Consider the following 18,161-nt stretch of genomic DNA (forward strand, 5'->3'; position numbering starts at 1 on the left):
TCTGAACCTTCTCCTTACTTGTGATTAATACTGCTGGCTGGGGGCCTTGATACGCCAGAGGTGGGGGGAAAGATCGGCAAGAAAAAGGAGCTGAATGACATTAAGGCTCACCAGCCTTTAGGGACTCCTCAGCTCTCCCCTCCCGCTCACGCCAATTCCTCCGTGTGGCGCTCGGCGGGGGAAAGAAGTTACCGCAATGCTCCCAAGCCGCTGCTGGGCTCCTCAGCTCTCCCCTCCCGCTCACGCCAGCTCCTCCGTGTGGCGCTCGGCGGGGGAAAGAAGTTACCGCAATGCTCCCAAGCCGCTGCTGGGCTCCCGGCGCTTCCCCGTCCGGTCCCACCTCCACCTTCCTCACGGGAAGCGGCGCGACCGGGCATGCGCGGGAGAACAGCGGCTCAGGCTGGAGTCTGCTCGGCTCTCTGGGACTGCCTCCTCCGGTCCCGCCCCCTTTTGGCAGGGTCGGCGCTGACTTGAAACCGGGAAAGAGAGAGGGCACTTCTCTTCACAATAACACCGCCGCAACCACCGGATACAGAGCTATGGAGGCAGGCTAAACCAAGTGACCAGGGTACTCTGTGGCGCCTCGCCAGATACAAGTTCCCAGCCTCACTCCAGTCGATCCAACTTCTCCTCAGTCAGCAATCGGCCACAGCAGGTAGGAGGTGGAACTCTGTGGGGTTTTCACCAGGGAAACCCACGGCAACCAGGGGCAGGATTCAGTTAAGGAGCTGGACAAGGGGGCCACAAAGGTTAACCCTTCCCCTTCTGAGCATCACTCAGCAAAAGTCTCTCTCAAGTCTTTCCACTAGGCAGAGGACTGCGCTCCACAGCGCTGCAGTCTCCTTCTCCTTTTCACACCCCGAACTTCTAGACTAGGGGTTGGTCAGGCGCCCAGGGTCTCCAGTAATTCCACGCAGCGGGGGCAAGACAAGTAACCCAAGGGAGGAAGGGTGGTGAATCAATAAGGCAGCGTCCTAGACTAGGAGGTCAACCCTTTGACTATCCTACCCCCACCTTCTGCTACAGCCTGTCCTCCAGCTGACTCTCTCTGGCAAGACAAAATGGCTGACCAGCATTCCGCCTTTTATAGGCTGACCCTCAGAGGTCCAGAAGGGTCCAGAAGGTTCTGGAATGCCCTACTCTATCCTATGGGACAGGTTCTGGGTATGACAATTATGTCAGTTGGTAGCCACCATTTTGTGACTCCAAGAGAATTCCTGTCAGGAAAGGCCTCTAGGCCTGAGGTGAAAAACTATGAGGGTGAAAAAGCACCTATCCCCTAGACCAACACCTTGAAAAAGCTAGGGGACACAAAAATTAATAAAGGCATGAGGGGTAAAAAGGGGACAAAATAAATAATAAATTGGAGGGACTACGCAAAAAGTCAGACAGGTCTAACAGTAGTCACCTGGGGCTCCTGTGCCCTGCTTTTCAAAGACACCTCCTGTAAAATTAGCCTTTCACATTCATCTAGTGGAGTCCTAGTGACTCCTTAGCACTGCCAGTCGATGCCCCTGGTGGAAAACTTCTGACTGCCCTTGGAAGAAGTCTCTCCTGGACCTCTAGTTCCTAGATGGTGTCCCTCTCTTATTTCACTTGTCCTTTGAGGAGTCTCCCCATATTCCGTCACTTATCCTTTGCGGAGCCTGTGTCCTGTCCTCTAATGGAGTCCCTCATTCAACCCATTCATGGGGTCCCTATAGGTCCTTTCAATGCCCTCTGAGGTCCCTCATAACAGTTCCTCTGTCCTCTGATAAGGGAGGTTCCTCCTGTATTTACCCCTTGTGCGGTGTAACTCTTGTGCTTTAAGTTGTATCTCCATACCATACCTCTTGTGTCTTATCATGAGGGTATTTCTAATCCATTCTTGCCCTCTGAAGTTACAATTTGTCATTTTTTATCATCTGTAGTCTCCCCTGTAATTCTGAGGCTCCTCTCGGTCCATTGCCTTTTATTTCAGGCAACTTGTGATATCTCCACCAGTGTCTGTATCATTCTGTCCTCATATGAGGTCTTCACAGGTTCCCACCATTCCTTTCACAAGGTCCCTCATAAATCATGCTTTTCAGTTTTGAGGTCTCTTGTGGACACTCTCCTGTACTCTGAGGAAGTTCCTTGCAGGCTTCCTGCTGCCCATTGGAGACGTCCCTCCAGTTTATTTGTCTGTCCCCTAGTGTGCTGCCACATGTATCACCCCTCTGATGGGGTCTCTCCAGTAGCCGCACACTTTCCCTTCTTTGTCCAGTGTTCAGACCTCTCCTGCTGCTAACATGCACCTCCCTATACACTCTAATGTGTCCTTTCTGGGTGTCTGCTCCATCCCTCTGAGGGTCAATTAGATCATTCCCAGACCCGACTGCTCTTATTGCAGTCCCTTGGTCTCTATTTAGCTTCCCAACACTTTGCGGCCCCTCTTGTACCCCACCCTCATCCACCCATTCAGTAATGCTCACCTTCTATTCCTCATGCCCTCACTCGACTCTCAATTAGTCTGGCACAGTTGGTGCTGACATCTTAGTGCCCTCATATACCATCAATTTGATCTAGGCCCCATCTTGCCCTAGTTGGGGATGGGCCTTGGACACTCTTGTACCGTGGTTACTCCTGTGTGCCCTCTGGTGTCTTGTGGAGGGCTCCCTTACCCCTCATTTGCAGGCTGGATGAGCAGTCTTGAGTTTAATTTCCCTCACACAAAAGTGTCTTTTGACTTCTTACATCCTAAATATACTCGCTGGGATTCAATAATCACATTAAAAAGGTGGATTTCAATAAATATCTGCCTAGTAATTATGAAATTAAATGGTAAAAATTATATATGTGGTTCTCAAACAATAGTTTCTAGCAAACTATGCAATTTGAACATGGCAGGTACTGTTGATCGGGTTTTAAACATTTCTTGGAAGTTTATTGCTAAGTTGATTAATGCTGATAGAAAAAGGTTTCTTATTACTGCCACCTAAACTTTGTTTCACTGACGCAAGATTTTATTTGGTAGAAAAGGTGCAGCACTGATTTGAAAAAGTATATAGACCAAGTCTCCATTGTGGGGGTAGGTGAAGCAAGTACTGTGGGGAATTTAGATAATATGGTGTACGGGGATGGCATTGAACCTAGGCCAGGTTTGGTCAGTGCAAATATTGAAGTAAAGGCTCCTACTGATTAAACAGCCCTTAAATTGTTCATGGAGATGTGTGAATTTTATTCTCGGCTCATACCTGATTATGCTTCTAACATTTTACAGTTCACTTAACTTTTAAAGAAGGATTCCAAGTTTTGATCGAATAGTTCTTGCCAGGAATCTTTTGAATAGATCAAGAAACAATTAACAAATTCTAAGATTTTGAAACCATATGCCTCCAAGCGTGCATGTAGTATCACGGTGGATACTTCTAATTATGGTTTGAGAGCCATTTTGACACAGGAAAATGGAGTGGTAGAGAACACTATTAGTTATGCCTCCGGGGTGTTGAGGGACGCAGAAACTCATCACTTAACCATCGAAAAGGAATTGCAAACTTGTTGGTGGGTAATTCAGATGTTCAAACCATATAACTGGGGTACCAAATTTACAGTAAAAACAGATCATAAACCTTTGGTTGCCATTTTGTCTTGGGAGACAACTAAAGAGCAGACACCCAGAATCTCAAGATTGTCATCCAAACTGTTATAGTTTAATTTTGATACTGTACATATCAAAGGGGGCAAGAAGGTGCAAGCTGAATTTTTGTCTGATTTTGTGATTCAGGAAGGTGATATGGAAGGTGAAGAGACCAAGGAGGAAAGTTGTTTTATTGCCTCATTGGATTTGGAGGAAGTGTGTGCAGTTACGGATCTTGAATGGAGAGATCAAATGGCATTGAACAAGGTTATAAAAAACGGTGCTGGAGTATGTTGCTAAGGTATTGCCCGGTGATAAGTCACTTGCAAATTTGTGTCAGCCTTTCGGGAAGTTTTCTGATGATCTTTTAGTGGATGATGGTCTCCTTCTCAGAGGTGAAAATTGATACCACCTACAGGGTTAAGATGTAGGTTAATCAGGATTGCTCATGAAGGTCACATGGGAGCTACCTTCACAAAAAAGGCTTAGACAAACCTTGTGGTGGCTTTCTAGAAGAGGTTATCTATGAGGAAGCCACTTCTACATCCAACCTATTGAGCATCCTGCAAGAGTTTGGGAAACAATTGGAGTAGACTTGGTTGGCCCATTTAATAAGTTGCCGAGGCAGTATAGTTCTGCATTGGCAGCAGTTGATGTGTACTCAAAATGACCAGAGATTACGTTTGTATCTGAGCCCAATGCCTGTGCAGTTATTGATTTTCTCAGAGAAGTTTTTCTAAGGGAAGGTTATCTGGGGTGTGTGATTTCAACGGGGTGCAGTTTGACAATGAAGAGGTTGAGAGGTTTCTCCTAGCTGGTGGTATTAAACATGTGAAAACGTCTCTATATCATTCCCAAACTAATGGTCAAGGAGAATGCATGAACCGTGTTCTAGTTCATTAACCCCTTCGGTGCTCATGACGGAACGGTTCCATCATGAGCGTCGGTTGGCCTGTGCTCATGACGGAACCGTTCCGTCATGAGTCCATAGGTTCTTTAGAACCTTCAGCACTGCAGCGGAATTCGCGCAGCACTGAAGGGGTTAAGTCCAGTGGGCAGTTAACAACACGTTAATGCTGTTAGGTCTATGTGTGGATGTTTAGGATGCAAGGGCAAGGATGTAGGTGGGAGAAGGCAAGTGAAGGCAAAAAGGTAATTTTGACAATCGGGTCAAATCCATCAAAGTAAATTTTGGTGAAAACCACCTGAAGACTGTTGGTTTTATTGCCCGATATCGCTTATCAATTCTGATGCTAAAATATACGCTAAAATTTTAGCTAATCGTCTTGGTCCCTTGATATCTAAATTGGTTTCTAGCCAACAGCATGGATTCATAGGGGGTCGGGATACTTCAGATCATACTAATACTGTCATAATGGCAATTGATCTAGCTCAACAAACTGACGTTAATCTGGGTATGATACTGCTAGATGCAGAGAAAGCCTTTGAATGCATGGGATGAGGCTGTCTTTGGCTAACTCTCACTGCATTTGGCATGACTGGCCGATTTTTAGCATGGGTAAAAACGCTTTCATGGTACACCACAGCCTAAACTAAGCTATGCTGGCTCCCAGTCGAGGCTTTTTTATATAAATAGGTGTACGCACCAGGGATGCCCTCTTTCCCCATTACTGTTTGCTTTATATCTCAAATCTTTCATTCGGGTTCAACTTGCTAATAAGAATATTTTACCACTATCTCCAGGACCCAATGAATTAAAAGTTAATGCTTATGCAGACGATATTGCTGTTTTCATGATGGACCCGGGCCAATCTTTAGAATTAATTATTCAAGAAGCAGGACATTTTGGGTCTTTTTCTGGATATAAATTGAATACCAATAAAACTCAGGTGCTATTGAATTATATACCAGATAACCCTATCATGGGGACATGCGCTGAAGCTACTTATTTAGGCATTCGTATTACATCCCAGATTGAAATTATGATTAAATTAAATTATGATGCCTTACTCTATAATGTAATTAAAAAACTCAAAACTGGCATAGATTACCCATAATTATAATAGGTAGGCGTAATATTATAAAGATGACTGTTCTCCTGAAATTCTTATACTTATTCCGTTCAATCCCTTTGCTTGTGTTTGCTTTGGTATTCAACCTTTACTATGCGGTCATTACTTCGTATTACCATTACCACGCATATTTTAGTTTGCAGATGCCATTACTTAGCATGCATTTATTTAGCATGCATTTACTACGCATGTTCCATTACTTAGCATGCACTTACTACGTATAATGGAGTTGCTGTGCAAATTAAGTTGCGTTTAGGTTTTGGGGTGCTGAGGTAATTTTAGAAGTCAGGGTGGGTTAGGGTTTTGGGGTGTAGGGGGTAATTTTAGGGTTCAGGGTGCTTTTAGGTTTTGGGGTACTGGGATATTTTTAGGGTTCAGGGTGTGCTTAAGGTTTTGGGGTGCTGAGGTATTTTTGGGGTTCATAGCTTAATAGCTTTTACAAATGTTTTACCATGCATATGCAAGGTCAGGTTTCAGGCACCATGGAAACATCCAGAAAATCTACCAGAATAAGCATCAAGAAACCAGTGGTTTGACCTCAATGTGGGTAAACCTTACGGAAGACATTAATTAATCTCCTGCATCTTTTTCAGGCTATAAGCAATTAGAACATGACATTTGTGAACATTCTAAAACACCTTCTCGAAGACAGACTCATCAAATTAATCATCTGCACCTGATCCTTGCTATAAGCAATTAGAAAGCGACCTTTGTGAATATTCTAAAACACCTTCTAGAAGACAGCCTCATCAAGTTAATTATCTGCGCCTGTTCCTTGTTACAATTAGAATGTGACATTTATGAACGTTCTAATGCAGTCTTATTTAAAGACTGTCCACACTTCTCACCTTTGCTTAGCCTCTTCGTCTGCCACTTACCAGTTTAAGTTTAAACTGCAATTTCAACCTGGCAAAATAAACCTTTTGCCCGGCCTGAACCTTCCTTTTATTTAAATAACCATAAGTCATCCATAAGGTAGGCAAAAACAGCCCAGAGGGATGGGTGCAGTGTATCTCAGACATTGGGCATGTACTTTTAAGTTTTAAATGTCCTGGTAGTGAATTAGTCTTAAATCCATTTTCACTATTGTAAGGCCTACCTCTCGCATACGATAACATTGGGTTACCTTATTGCATTTAATAATATTTAATTGGCAATAACTTTCAATTGGTAGCAGGTAGGAATGTCAAGTTTGGTGTCTAAAGAATTTTAATTTAAAACTCTCTTTAATGATAAAGTAGAATTTTAAGTCACAGTTGTGAAAATGCCACTTTTAGAAAGTTGACAATTTCTTGTCCTAATCATCTACAAGAAGGACTTATACTCTGTTGCTCTGCTGTGCTGCCTGAGTGAGAAGGACTAGACCTGCATCTTGAATCCAGAATCACCAGAGTGACTCCAAGGGCTAGTTGGCCGACCTCCTGATCAGAACCTCAGGGAGACAAAGGGCTCCAACTACCTGGACTCTGGCTGCTGTGAGTCCTACCACTCAAGTGGTGCCACCCCAAGTCCTGGCCCTTTGGAAGTAGGCCTGGAGATGCTCTGTCAGCCCAGCTGTTGTCCGTGAGCACAAGGGATATAGCACAATGCATCTCTTTGTAGCTGTATCAGAACCACTCCTGCAAGAAGCATCCCCAACACAAGGACCTCGCATCTCAGCTTCCCCGGGACCACCGCTGCGCAACGCATCCTCGAGGGAGGCCTTCGCATCCAAAGATCCACATCGCAGCCTAGCAGCTTCCGCAGAACTGCTGTTGCATGATGGATCCTCTGGACGGGATCTCACAATTCTAAGCAAACCAGGATTTAAGATACTTAGTTCAGCTGGGCAAGCTCGGTAACTGTATCTGGCCTATATTCCATCATGGTCAGCCTGAAATTGTGACTTTGTCCTGGTCTGGCGTGACCAGATATCCAGAATGGGCGCTTTGTGCTTCTAGACCTATTTTTTCCCTTAAATCTTTCAAATTGCATCTCTCTGGTTCTACTAATTTGATGTTTGTCACCTTGGTCTCAAATAATTAATTACATGTTACACAATTTTTCTAAATAGGTGTAGAATGTTTCCTTTGTTGTGTTTTTACTATTTTACTGTTTGAAGTCCTGCATAAATACTTTACACAGTGCCGCTAATTTGAGCCTGACTACTTTTGTGCCAAGCTACCATAGGGTTGAGGAAAGGTTAATTTGGTGTTTGCTTGTGTCTTATCCTGACAATAATTGTGGTTGCTGCTTGAGCAGAGTTTCACACCCCTTCAACCAGTAACCCAATTTAATACACTTTGCCATTTCGAATAGGGGCACTTGCACATTAACAAGTATCAATGTAATTTTGAACAGCATCCCGGCTATGGACCACACCCTGGAGGTTTCTAGTAGCACTCGAGAATCTTGAGAAACATTCTGGTATATTGATCATCAGCTGTAGCACTAAGTAGGTACCATAAATCAAGGGTCACTTTGAGCACTGGATTGCTTCCCCATTTCCCAGTGCTAAGATCCCCTCCACTAGTAAACATTTCAGAGATGCCTAGAAATGACTGCCAAGGACAAACAGCGTGTTATGTATGTATCATCATCGGGGTGACCTGCGTTCCTCAGGACATGGGCATCATATAGTACACAAAGACAAGTGTTTCAGTCAGATAGAGTTCTGTTACATGTATGCTATACAAATTGATTTCATTGAGAGAATGAATCTAAAAAAGTAGGTCTGAGCAGTTCATTGAAATGACGTATTTTTAGAAAAATCAATTGGCTATATTTCATTAGATTCAAGCGCGGGTGCTCCAAAGTGCAATTTGAAAAGGTGCTCGTGCAGGAAAGCAAAACAATCACAAATATAATGCTTTGAAAACAGTCAGTACAATCAGTCCAAGTATACTGTCTCACTTTCAGTGGGCTAGATTCCTCTATACATTAATGCCAGGAGAACAGAATCTACATTTGTGACGTTAGCTGGAGTCTGAAAAACCATTACCTGAGCATCCGCTGGAGTTTTAGGGGCGTCATTCCACAGCCATTATCAGTGAAGGTCAAACAAAGCTGCTTCTGTATTTCTGCCACGTCAATCCATAACTGCTTTGCATTCACACTGTGATCTGCGGAATTACCTGCAGGCAAAGCAAGGAGTAAACATGCTTAAAATCAGCAGCAGAAGCAAATCGAACATCAAATGGTTTCTCTACACATTTATGCATTGGTTTAAAGCGTTTGAAGGTACTTGAAAAAATAATTTCACTAATTAGAACGTATTATTTGGATTTCCAAACCGCCGCGAAATTCTTTTCTGCGTAAATACAATCACGTAGTACAACGCCGCCGCATAGGACTTGGTTGCAAATTCCGGCTCACCCTGCACCTGTTTTGGATAGATATAGGCAAGCCAGAAAACGCATGTGATGGCCCAAGCAGAGCCGAGTCAGGGTCTGGCTTGGCTCTAAGAGACGGCCTGAGGCAGCAAAAAATTATCGGCAAACAACTCTATCTCGCTCTTGTTTTCTTCCTCCATCTCGCTTCGGACTGCACCGTTTCGCAGCTAAAAATACCAGCAATTTAGTTATGTTTTGGAATTCTGTATCTAGCAGTTGCTGACACTTGAAACGATATTCTGTAAAATCCTCTATATGTTTCTTTACATGGTAATTTTGATTCTGTTTGCTTTAATAATATTTTAAGTATGGAAAGTACTTTTATGGTGATTTCTTCCAGTGTTTCATTTTTCAGTTAACATTTTAAGGGCCTTATTTATTTATGTGTTTTTGCAGTAGGACAGCGCAGCAGACCTTCCTGCTGCGCTGCCCTAATGCAAAAGAAAAGGGCAGGAATGTGCTGTATCTATGAGATACAGCTCTTTCCTGTCCTTTTCCTCCGGCCGGTGCACAGAAAGGCTTCCCTGTGCCAACTTGGGCACATTTGCTCCGTGGTGCAAGGGTGCCTGCATTGCACAAAAACAATCACAAGAGGCCTTTTCCTTTTTCTATGTGCGCTGCAGAATGCAGCACACATAAAAAAAAGGAAAAGCAATGAGAAATAAAGATATTTCTCTTCATTGTGCCTCCCTTACACCTCCCCGGGGGAGGCGTACGTTTTTGACGCTGCCTCAGGTTTCCGATTTTTTGTAAATCTGCGGCAGTGTCAAATGCCATGGATGTTGCTAGGAGCGGCCCAGCAACACCCATTGCACGCCCCTTTAATGCAGAAAACTGCTTTAAAAGGGACAATATTTAAGAGGGGCATTAAGCCATGAAAATTGGCTTAGGGCTGCCTCGTAAATATGAAGCAGGCTCCTGCGCCACAGAACTTCACAAAAAGTGATGGTCCAACAGCGAAATGTTTCTGATGTTCTCAATATTTTTACTGGTATTGCCATAAAAATTCTGCCCAGGGTCGTAAAATAGTAGCAATGTTGCAACTTTCCTTTTCACTCACAGCAGCCTCATATTTCCTTTATCCCTTTTCCGTCTCTCGCTTCCCTCTCCTAGTTTTCTCATCCTGTCCTGTCTCTCTTTCTGTCTCCACTTACTTTCTACCTCCCTCTGTCCTCCAGCGCCTCCTTCATCGCTTGTTTTCTTCGTCTGCTCTCACGGTCACTCGTGCTTCCTATGCATCCCTACCGCCATCTTATCTTCTACCTCTATCTCTTCTTTGTTTCTCCACCCGACCCTGTCCTTCAGTCCCGTGTTCAATGGACAGGCATGGTTTATGCCACGGTTCTCTGTCTACACAAGATAGGTCCACTTGCGAGCACCTAAGATTCACTAGATAAAACTCTTGGAGTTTCATACATTTGGAATAGCAATTTCCTGATTGAGATTTGCTGAAAATCTTAAGTAGGTAATCACTATTCCAAATGTTGATAGATGTGGCCCCAAATGTTTCAAAACATTTTTATATACTTACATAGCTTAGTTCACTGTTGACAATGCACTTTAAAAATATGTACAAGTGGGGAATCAAATTTGTAATACTCTGGATCCATTCCAATTTACAATTAGAGACAGGGAGACTGGATTTGCAGAAGCTGGGGTCAGAATTAAGGTCCTTGAGTCCAAGAGTAGTAGCTCAGCCACTAACGAGATCACTTTGCCCTCTCCTTCCTACCCAGATTTAGCAGAAATGTGAAACCCCAGCATTTTTCCTGAATACATCTGTAACAAAAGGTGTCATATGTGTCTGGTATTTGGTCTCGCTAGACCGGGTAAAAGTCAAAAGTTAACACCGATCGTGATTGAATGCAGGTTGGATAGAGAGACCAGGTCTGTTTAGATCAGCTATTTTCGGGCTTAGAAACTTTTATGCAGGGCGAAATTCTTCTTCGAGGCAAGGAAGAAGTCTGGCTCTGATAGGGGGCTCGACACGCAGGGGAGTCACGACAGGATGACTTACAGCTGACTGGAGGTTTCGGTGTCAATCTCCGTGAGACTGTGAGTTAGGCAAGGAAGAGTACACTCTGCCCACAGCCATGAGACTAGGACCTTTGAGGACAGTACTTGGGGGTCAGGACTCACTCCCACAGAGGTCAGTGGAGGGAAACAGGCAAGGCCTAGTTGGGACTGGTCAACTGGAAACAGGAAAGGGTCTCTAATGCTTGTTGCAGCTTTGTGGCTCAAATAGGGTGTTAGAAAATTGTCCCTTGGGGTCACTTCTTGGATCCTGGAGTCAAGGCAAGCAGGTCCCATCTTCCCTTAGGTTCATCAGACAGCAGGAGAGTTCTTCTTCTGATTCTAATCAGGTCCAGGACTGTTCTGGGAAGAGTTCTGGCAATGTCACTTTATGCATGGTGGCAACCTGTGGGTGGGGTGAAATCATTTGTACTCCCTCTAAATCTTTAGATCTTCGAATGGCTCCCTGCATCCACCAGACATAGTGACATGCAAGCCTTTGTCACCAACCTTTGGACTATGGCAATACTCGTTCCACCAGAATCATATCACACCTCCTGAAGAGACTTCAGATCATCCAGAACTCAGCAGCCAGCCTCATCCTTGACCTCCCCAGACAAACCGATATCAACCCTCCCACCTGAAGAAATTCCACTGGCTCCCTGTACATAAGAGATGCCAATTCAAGGTTCTGACGCACACACACAAAGTCCTCAACAATCAAGGACCAGTGTACCTAAACCACCACATGAGCTTCCACCAACCCTCAGGACTCCTTCACTCCGCCTCCCTCTCCTTTGTTCACTTCCCTCACATCTTTTGCAGCAACAGTGGAGGTACTTCCTCCACGTACCTCAGCTCGAAATTCTGGAACACCCTTCCCATCCACCTGAGGAGCTCTCCCTCCCTCCTGGAATTTCAAAAGGGTCTCAAGACCAGACTCTTCGACTGGAGCCCCTGAGCTGCCTGGATGTAGCACCTGGATACCCTCATAGGGTGCAAATCCTTATTGATAAACCAGTCCTGAGCAGCTCCCTCCACTGGGTTTGGTGCAAGCTGGAATAGAAAGACCAGAGGGATGCAGGCCTAGGTGTGACCTTCATCTGCCAGTGATAAGTTAGGTATCCTTTGAAGCTTATAAGGGGCTAGCCCCCAGGCCATCTGTCAAGGAGGAAAGCTCCTTCCCCACACCAGGGCCCTTTGTCAATTGACTGGGTGAAAAATATACATCCCCACAGATAAACCATCAATAGTCGGATGACAGACACTGCCAAAAAGGGGTTGGGGATTCAACTCAACTAGATAGCCATTGATTAATGTTTTGGCACCAATCAAGATCTTTTAATAAAATGTTTCAAATGTGGCAATGGGATATTTTGTACTTATGATTGCAAGAAAGTGGAATAGGGGGGTGTTTTGGTGCTGAAGCAAGATTACTTGCTAACAAACGGCTCCGTCTAAGAAAGGGAGAACCTGGCAACTGTCTGGCATCATTAGCCCCATTAATGCCTCTGGAGAAGGGGGTGAGGGGAAGTGAAATGACTTGGGGGCCTGTCTCTGCTGGTGGTGGGACCCTGCTGTCCAGATTGAAGGCAAACTGGCAACTAAAATGGTGGTGGAGACGGAGTAGATGGTACACAGTCAAAATATCGAGTTGAGAATTTCGACCTACCAAAATATCGTGTTTAAAATTTCGAAGGTACAGAATATAGATGTTAAGAATATCGTAGGACAGAATATCGACCCTGAGGTAAGTAATATTGAATTCATTTATATTGATGTAAGTAATATCGAAGTTAGTAATATCGATAGCATATATATCGATGTAACTAATTTCGATGTTATTAATATCGATATTTGTATTATTTTTATTATGTATGTGTTATATGTTTTTGTTAAGTAGTTAAATTAATTTATATTAATTTGTATTTTTATATATTAATACTTTTATTTTTAAGTAAATTATATGTTTTAGTACCGGAGCGGGTTGTGGGTTTATAGGGGAATAGGGTGAGAAGTAATGTAATTGTAATTATTAATTGGCAATTAAATATTTTAATTGATAAATTAATTATTTAATTGGTAATTAATGTTAATTTTTATTAAATGTTATGTTTTAGTACCAGAGCGGGTTGTGGGTTTATAGGGGAATAGGGTGGGAAGTAATTTAATTGTAAATAATTAATTTTTTATTTAATTGTTAATTATCAATTAATTATTTTAATTGCTAAATTAATTATTTAATTGGTAATTAATGTTAATTTTTATTAAATGTTATGTTTTAGCACCAGAGTGGGTTGTGGGTTTATAGGGCAATAGGGTGGGAAGTAATTTGATTGTAATTATTAATTGGCAAATAATTATTTTATTTGATAAATTAATTATTTAATTGGTAATTAATGTTAATTTTTATTAAATGTTATGTTTTAGTACCAGAGCGGGTTGTGGGTTTATAGGGGAATAGGGTGGGAAGTAATTTAATTGTAATTAATTATTTTTTATTTAATTATTAATTGGCAATTAATTATTTTAATTGATAAATTAATTATTTAATTGGTAATTAATGGTAATTATTATTAAATGTTATGTTTTAGTACAAGAGTGGGTTGTGAGTTTATAGGGGAATAGGGTGGGAAGTAATTTAATTGTAATTATTAATTGGCAATTAATTATTGTATTTGATAAATTAATTATTTAATTGGTAATTGTTAATTTTTATTAAATGTTATGTTTTAGTACCAGAGCGGGTTGTGGGTTTATAGGGGAATAGGGTGGGAAGTAATTTAATTGTAAATAATTATTTATTTATTTAATTATTAATTGGCAATTAATTATTTTAATTGATAAATTATTTATTTAATTGGTAATCAATGTTAATTATTATTAAATATTATGTTTTAGTACCAGAGTGGGTTGTGGGTTTATAGGGGAATAGGGTGGGAAGTAATTTAATTGTAATTAATTGCATTTTTTTATGTGTAATATATTTTGTAAATATTTATTAATTGGCATTCCCTACTGTTGCACCCTTCGGAGTTGGAATAGTAATTTTTTTCCCTACGCTATCCAACGCTTTCCCTACTGTTGCACTCTCTGGAGTGGGAATAGTAATTTTCCCCCAACGCTATCCAAAGTTGTCCGTACTGTTGCACCCTCTGGAGTTGGAATAGTAATTTTCCCACCTACGCTATCCAACGCTTTCAATACTGTTGCACCCTTTGGAGTTGGAATATTAATTTTTACCCATACGCTATCCAACGCTTTCCCTACTGTTTCACTCACTGGAGTTGAAATAGTAATTTTTACCCTTACGCTATCCAACATTTTCCCTAATGTTGCACTCATTGGAGTGGGAATAGTAATTTTTCTCCCTACGCTATCCAACACTTTCCCTACTGTTGCACTCTCTGGAGTGGGAATAGTAATTTTTCCCCCTACGCTATCCAACGTTTTCCCTACTGTTGCACCCTCTGGAGTTGGAATAGTAATTAGCCAATCTATGCTATCCAACACTTTCCATACTGTTGCACCCTTTAGAGTTGGAATATTAAATAATATTTTTACGCTATCCAATGCTTTTCTTACTGTTGCACCCTTTGGAGTTGGCATAGTAATTTTTACCCATACCCTATCCAACGCTTTCCCTACTGTTCCACTCACTGGAGTGGGAATAGTAATTTTTACCCACCCGTTATCCAACGTTTTCCCTACTGTTGCACTCTCTGGAGTGGGAATAGTAATTTTTACTCTTACGCTATCCAACGTTTTCCCTAATGTTGCACTCATTGGAGTGGGAATAGTCATTTTTACATACCCGCTATCCAACGCTTTCCCTACTGTTCCACTCACTGGAGTTGGAATAGTAATTTTTACCCACCCGCTATCCAACGTTTTCCCTACTGTTGCACTCTCTGGAGTGAGAATAGTAATTTTTACTTTTACGCTATCCAACGCTTTCCCTAATGTTGCACTCTCTGGAGTGGGAATAGTAATTTTTCCCCCTACGCTATCCAACCTTTTCCCTACTGTTGCACCCTCTGGAGTTGGAATAGTAATTTGCCAATCTACGCTATCCAACGCTTTCCATACTGTTGCACCCTTTGGAGTTGGAATATTAAATATTATTTTTACGCTATCCAACGCTTTTCTTACTGTTGCACCCTTTGGAGTTGGCATAGTAATTTTTACCCATACGCTATCCAACGCTTTCCCTACTGTTCCACTCACTGGAGTGGGAATAGTAATTTTTACCCACCCGTTATCCAACGTTTTCCCTACTGTTGCACTCTCTGGAGTGGGAATAGTAATTTTTACTCTTACACTATCCAACGCTTTCCCTAATGTTGCACTCATTGGAGTGGGAATAGTCATTTTTACATACCCTCTATCCAACGCTTTCCCTACTGTTTCACTCACTGGAGTTGGAATAGTAATTTTTACCCACCCGCTATCCAATGTTTTCCCTACTGTTGCACTCTCTGGAGTGGGAATAGTAATTTTTACTCTTACGCTATCCAACGCTTTCCCTAATGTTGCACTCATTGGAGTGGGAATAGTCATTTTTACATGCCCGCTATCTAATGCTTTCCCTACTGTTCCACTCACTGGAGTTGGAATAGTAATTTTTACCCACCCGGTATCCAATGCTTTCCCTACTGTTGCACTCTCTGGAGTGGGAATAGTAATTTTTACTCTTACGCTATCCAACGCTTTCCCTAATGTTGTACTCATTGGAGTGGGAATAGTCATTTTTACATACCCGCGATCCAATGCTTTCCCTACTGTTGCACTCACTGGAGTTGGAATAGTAATTTTTACCCTTACGCTATCCAACGCTTTATCTACTGTTGCACCCTCTGGAGTTTGAATAGTAATTTTTACCCTTATGCTATTCAATATTATTTATATTTATTTATGTATTTAAGATGTTACATAATGTTGTATTTAATTCATTTTAAAAATATTGAAAGTATATTTAATTGTTGTTATTTATTAAATATAATTATTTATTATTATTTATGTTATTATTTTATGAGTGCTGATGTATTTTTAAATTGTAGTATTTGTTAATATTTTATAATTATTAAAAAAAGTATGTATATATTATAATTAATTAAGTATATATTATATATTGTATTATTAATTTTAATTAAATGTTTAATAGTAAATATGTATTATTTATTCATTTTAAACATTATAACACATTTTAACATAAGTTTAAAATATATATAAGTACTATTTACTTAATTTTACCTTTTTTTTAAAAAACGATATTTTTAATTATGATATTTTTAACATCGATACTTTTGTTTCGATATTTTTGCACTTACCATCTTGTAGATAGGGTGTCGATATACTTGCCTTCGATATTCCAGTGTCTATATTTTGTCTGTTAATATTTTCAGCCTCGATATTCTGTCAGAGATTCGGAGTAGATACCTGCCCCAGGCCATGAAATATGTTGGTGGAGCCTCCCAGGAAAGTTTGCCAGAGCAGGGGCCCTGAGGATGAGATCGGGCCCTCATCCAGAAGAGTGCTAACACCTGCAGCCATGACAACAGAAACATGTCTGAGACAGAGTCGTGTGCTGCCCCAGATCGGTTAGTGAACTGCTGGGGCCCTGAGGTGCCTAAGGTAGTGGAGGCCCCTTGTGTGATGTTGTGAGCCTGCCAGGGGAAAACAGCAGCCCCTCCTGAATGCATACCAGTGGCCTAAGGGTTCAGCCATGCAGTGTGGAAATCTACTGGGGTGGGGCGGATCCGGCCCTTGCAGGTGAGAGGGGTGGGAATCCCTAATTCACTGCCCGGCCAAGGAGTGCATCTCCCCCTGCATGAAGTGTAGCGCTGCAGTCATTTTCTGCCCATTAGTGTAGTTTAGGACCATGTTAGCTGTGTCTAGTGTTCAGAGATCCACAAGGTACACACGGACTCTTCCCGATGTACCTTAGACCAGGAACAATAGTTCACTGTGTGGGGGTGTTTGCCCCCTGTTGGCCACTACCATGGAGCCCTTTTGCAGGGAGACTGCTGGATCTTGTAGTGAAGGTATATGGGCTAAGAGAGGGTACATAAACCCGCACAGTCCAACAAGCTGAAGAATTATGCCTTCAGGTGTGAGGCAGCTGGAGAGACCGCAGATTCAGAATATGGGCAGGAGGAGAGGAGAAGCCCGGATCTGTCACTTAAAGACCTGATCCAAGCAACCAAAGTCACCTAATCCATGCTAGAACACAAAATAGACACATTGGCAATTGATACATATACCCCTCATCACGTCGGACTGCAAGAAACCTTTGACCAGTGTCACCATGAGGGAACAGACATTAACTGGACATTCAAATCCCATTACAACACTACAGCCGGAGGTCTGGCAGCTCAGCGAATGCAGAATGGACTAGTGTTTAGCATATTTTAATATATTTTCAAACAAAAAACTCAGGAGAATGGACTAATGTGTAGCATATTTTAATATATTTTTAAACAAAAACTGCTTGAACCATGAATAAGAACACATGTGAACTTGTTAGATGACCAAACACTTTTTCACATGGATGACAATCTCTTTCCTGTCCTGGCACCAATCTTTAAGACAAAATATGATCTACTGAAGTTTTCAATGTTAAAATAATGTTGGGGAGCTGAGATCTCAAACCTCAATTGTACAAGAATGTTTTATGCCTCAGAAAATATATTTTTCCATAATTCATCAACTGATACAAATCGGTTGATTCATTTGTATACAAACTTAGGCATACATTGAGTAAGGTTGGTTTCCTTTTGCACTGTTATGTAATTCTGGGTCCAGTCTTTCCTTGCTGTACACTAGGGCATATGTCAATTAGTTATATACAGATTGACGGTCCGTCACAGAAAGATTTTGGTTACATCTATCATTACCCAATGCAACACACCGAACACCACATTGGAAAAAGGGCTTAAGGGGGCTGGGAGACTTGACTCTGAACCTCATGTTATTGTGAGGGAGGTCAAAAGGATCCACTGGCTATTAAATAATTATCAAAAGATTATTTTTATTGAGGATTTATGAATCCCATGTTGGATGTGTGAATCCTGGATTCTCCTGGGCTTCAGAATTTGCGAATCCAGAACAGGGTTTGAGTATCCTGTAAAAATCCTGAAAAAACTA

At 41.8% G+C, this 18,161-nt stretch overlaps 1 protein-coding gene across 1 annotated transcript in view; it reads right to left on the reverse strand.

The window, feature by feature from the left end:
• MORC4 (MORC family CW-type zinc finger 4) overlaps positions 1–18,161 on the reverse strand; it is an 844,810-nt gene that overhangs the window by 773,249 nt on the left and 53,400 nt on the right. The window contains exon 2 of the mRNA XM_078686304.1: positions 8,612–8,744. Within this exon, the coding sequence (XP_078542430.1) occupies positions 8,612–8,744 (133 nt within the window). The remainder of the gene's footprint in view (positions 1–8,611; positions 8,745–18,161) is intronic.

Source organism: Lissotriton helveticus, chromosome 4_1, assembly GCF_964261635.1.
Source record: "Lissotriton helveticus chromosome 4_1, aLisHel1.1, whole genome shotgun sequence".
Classification (NCBI taxonomy): Eukaryota; Metazoa; Chordata; class Amphibia; order Caudata; family Salamandridae; genus Lissotriton; species Lissotriton helveticus.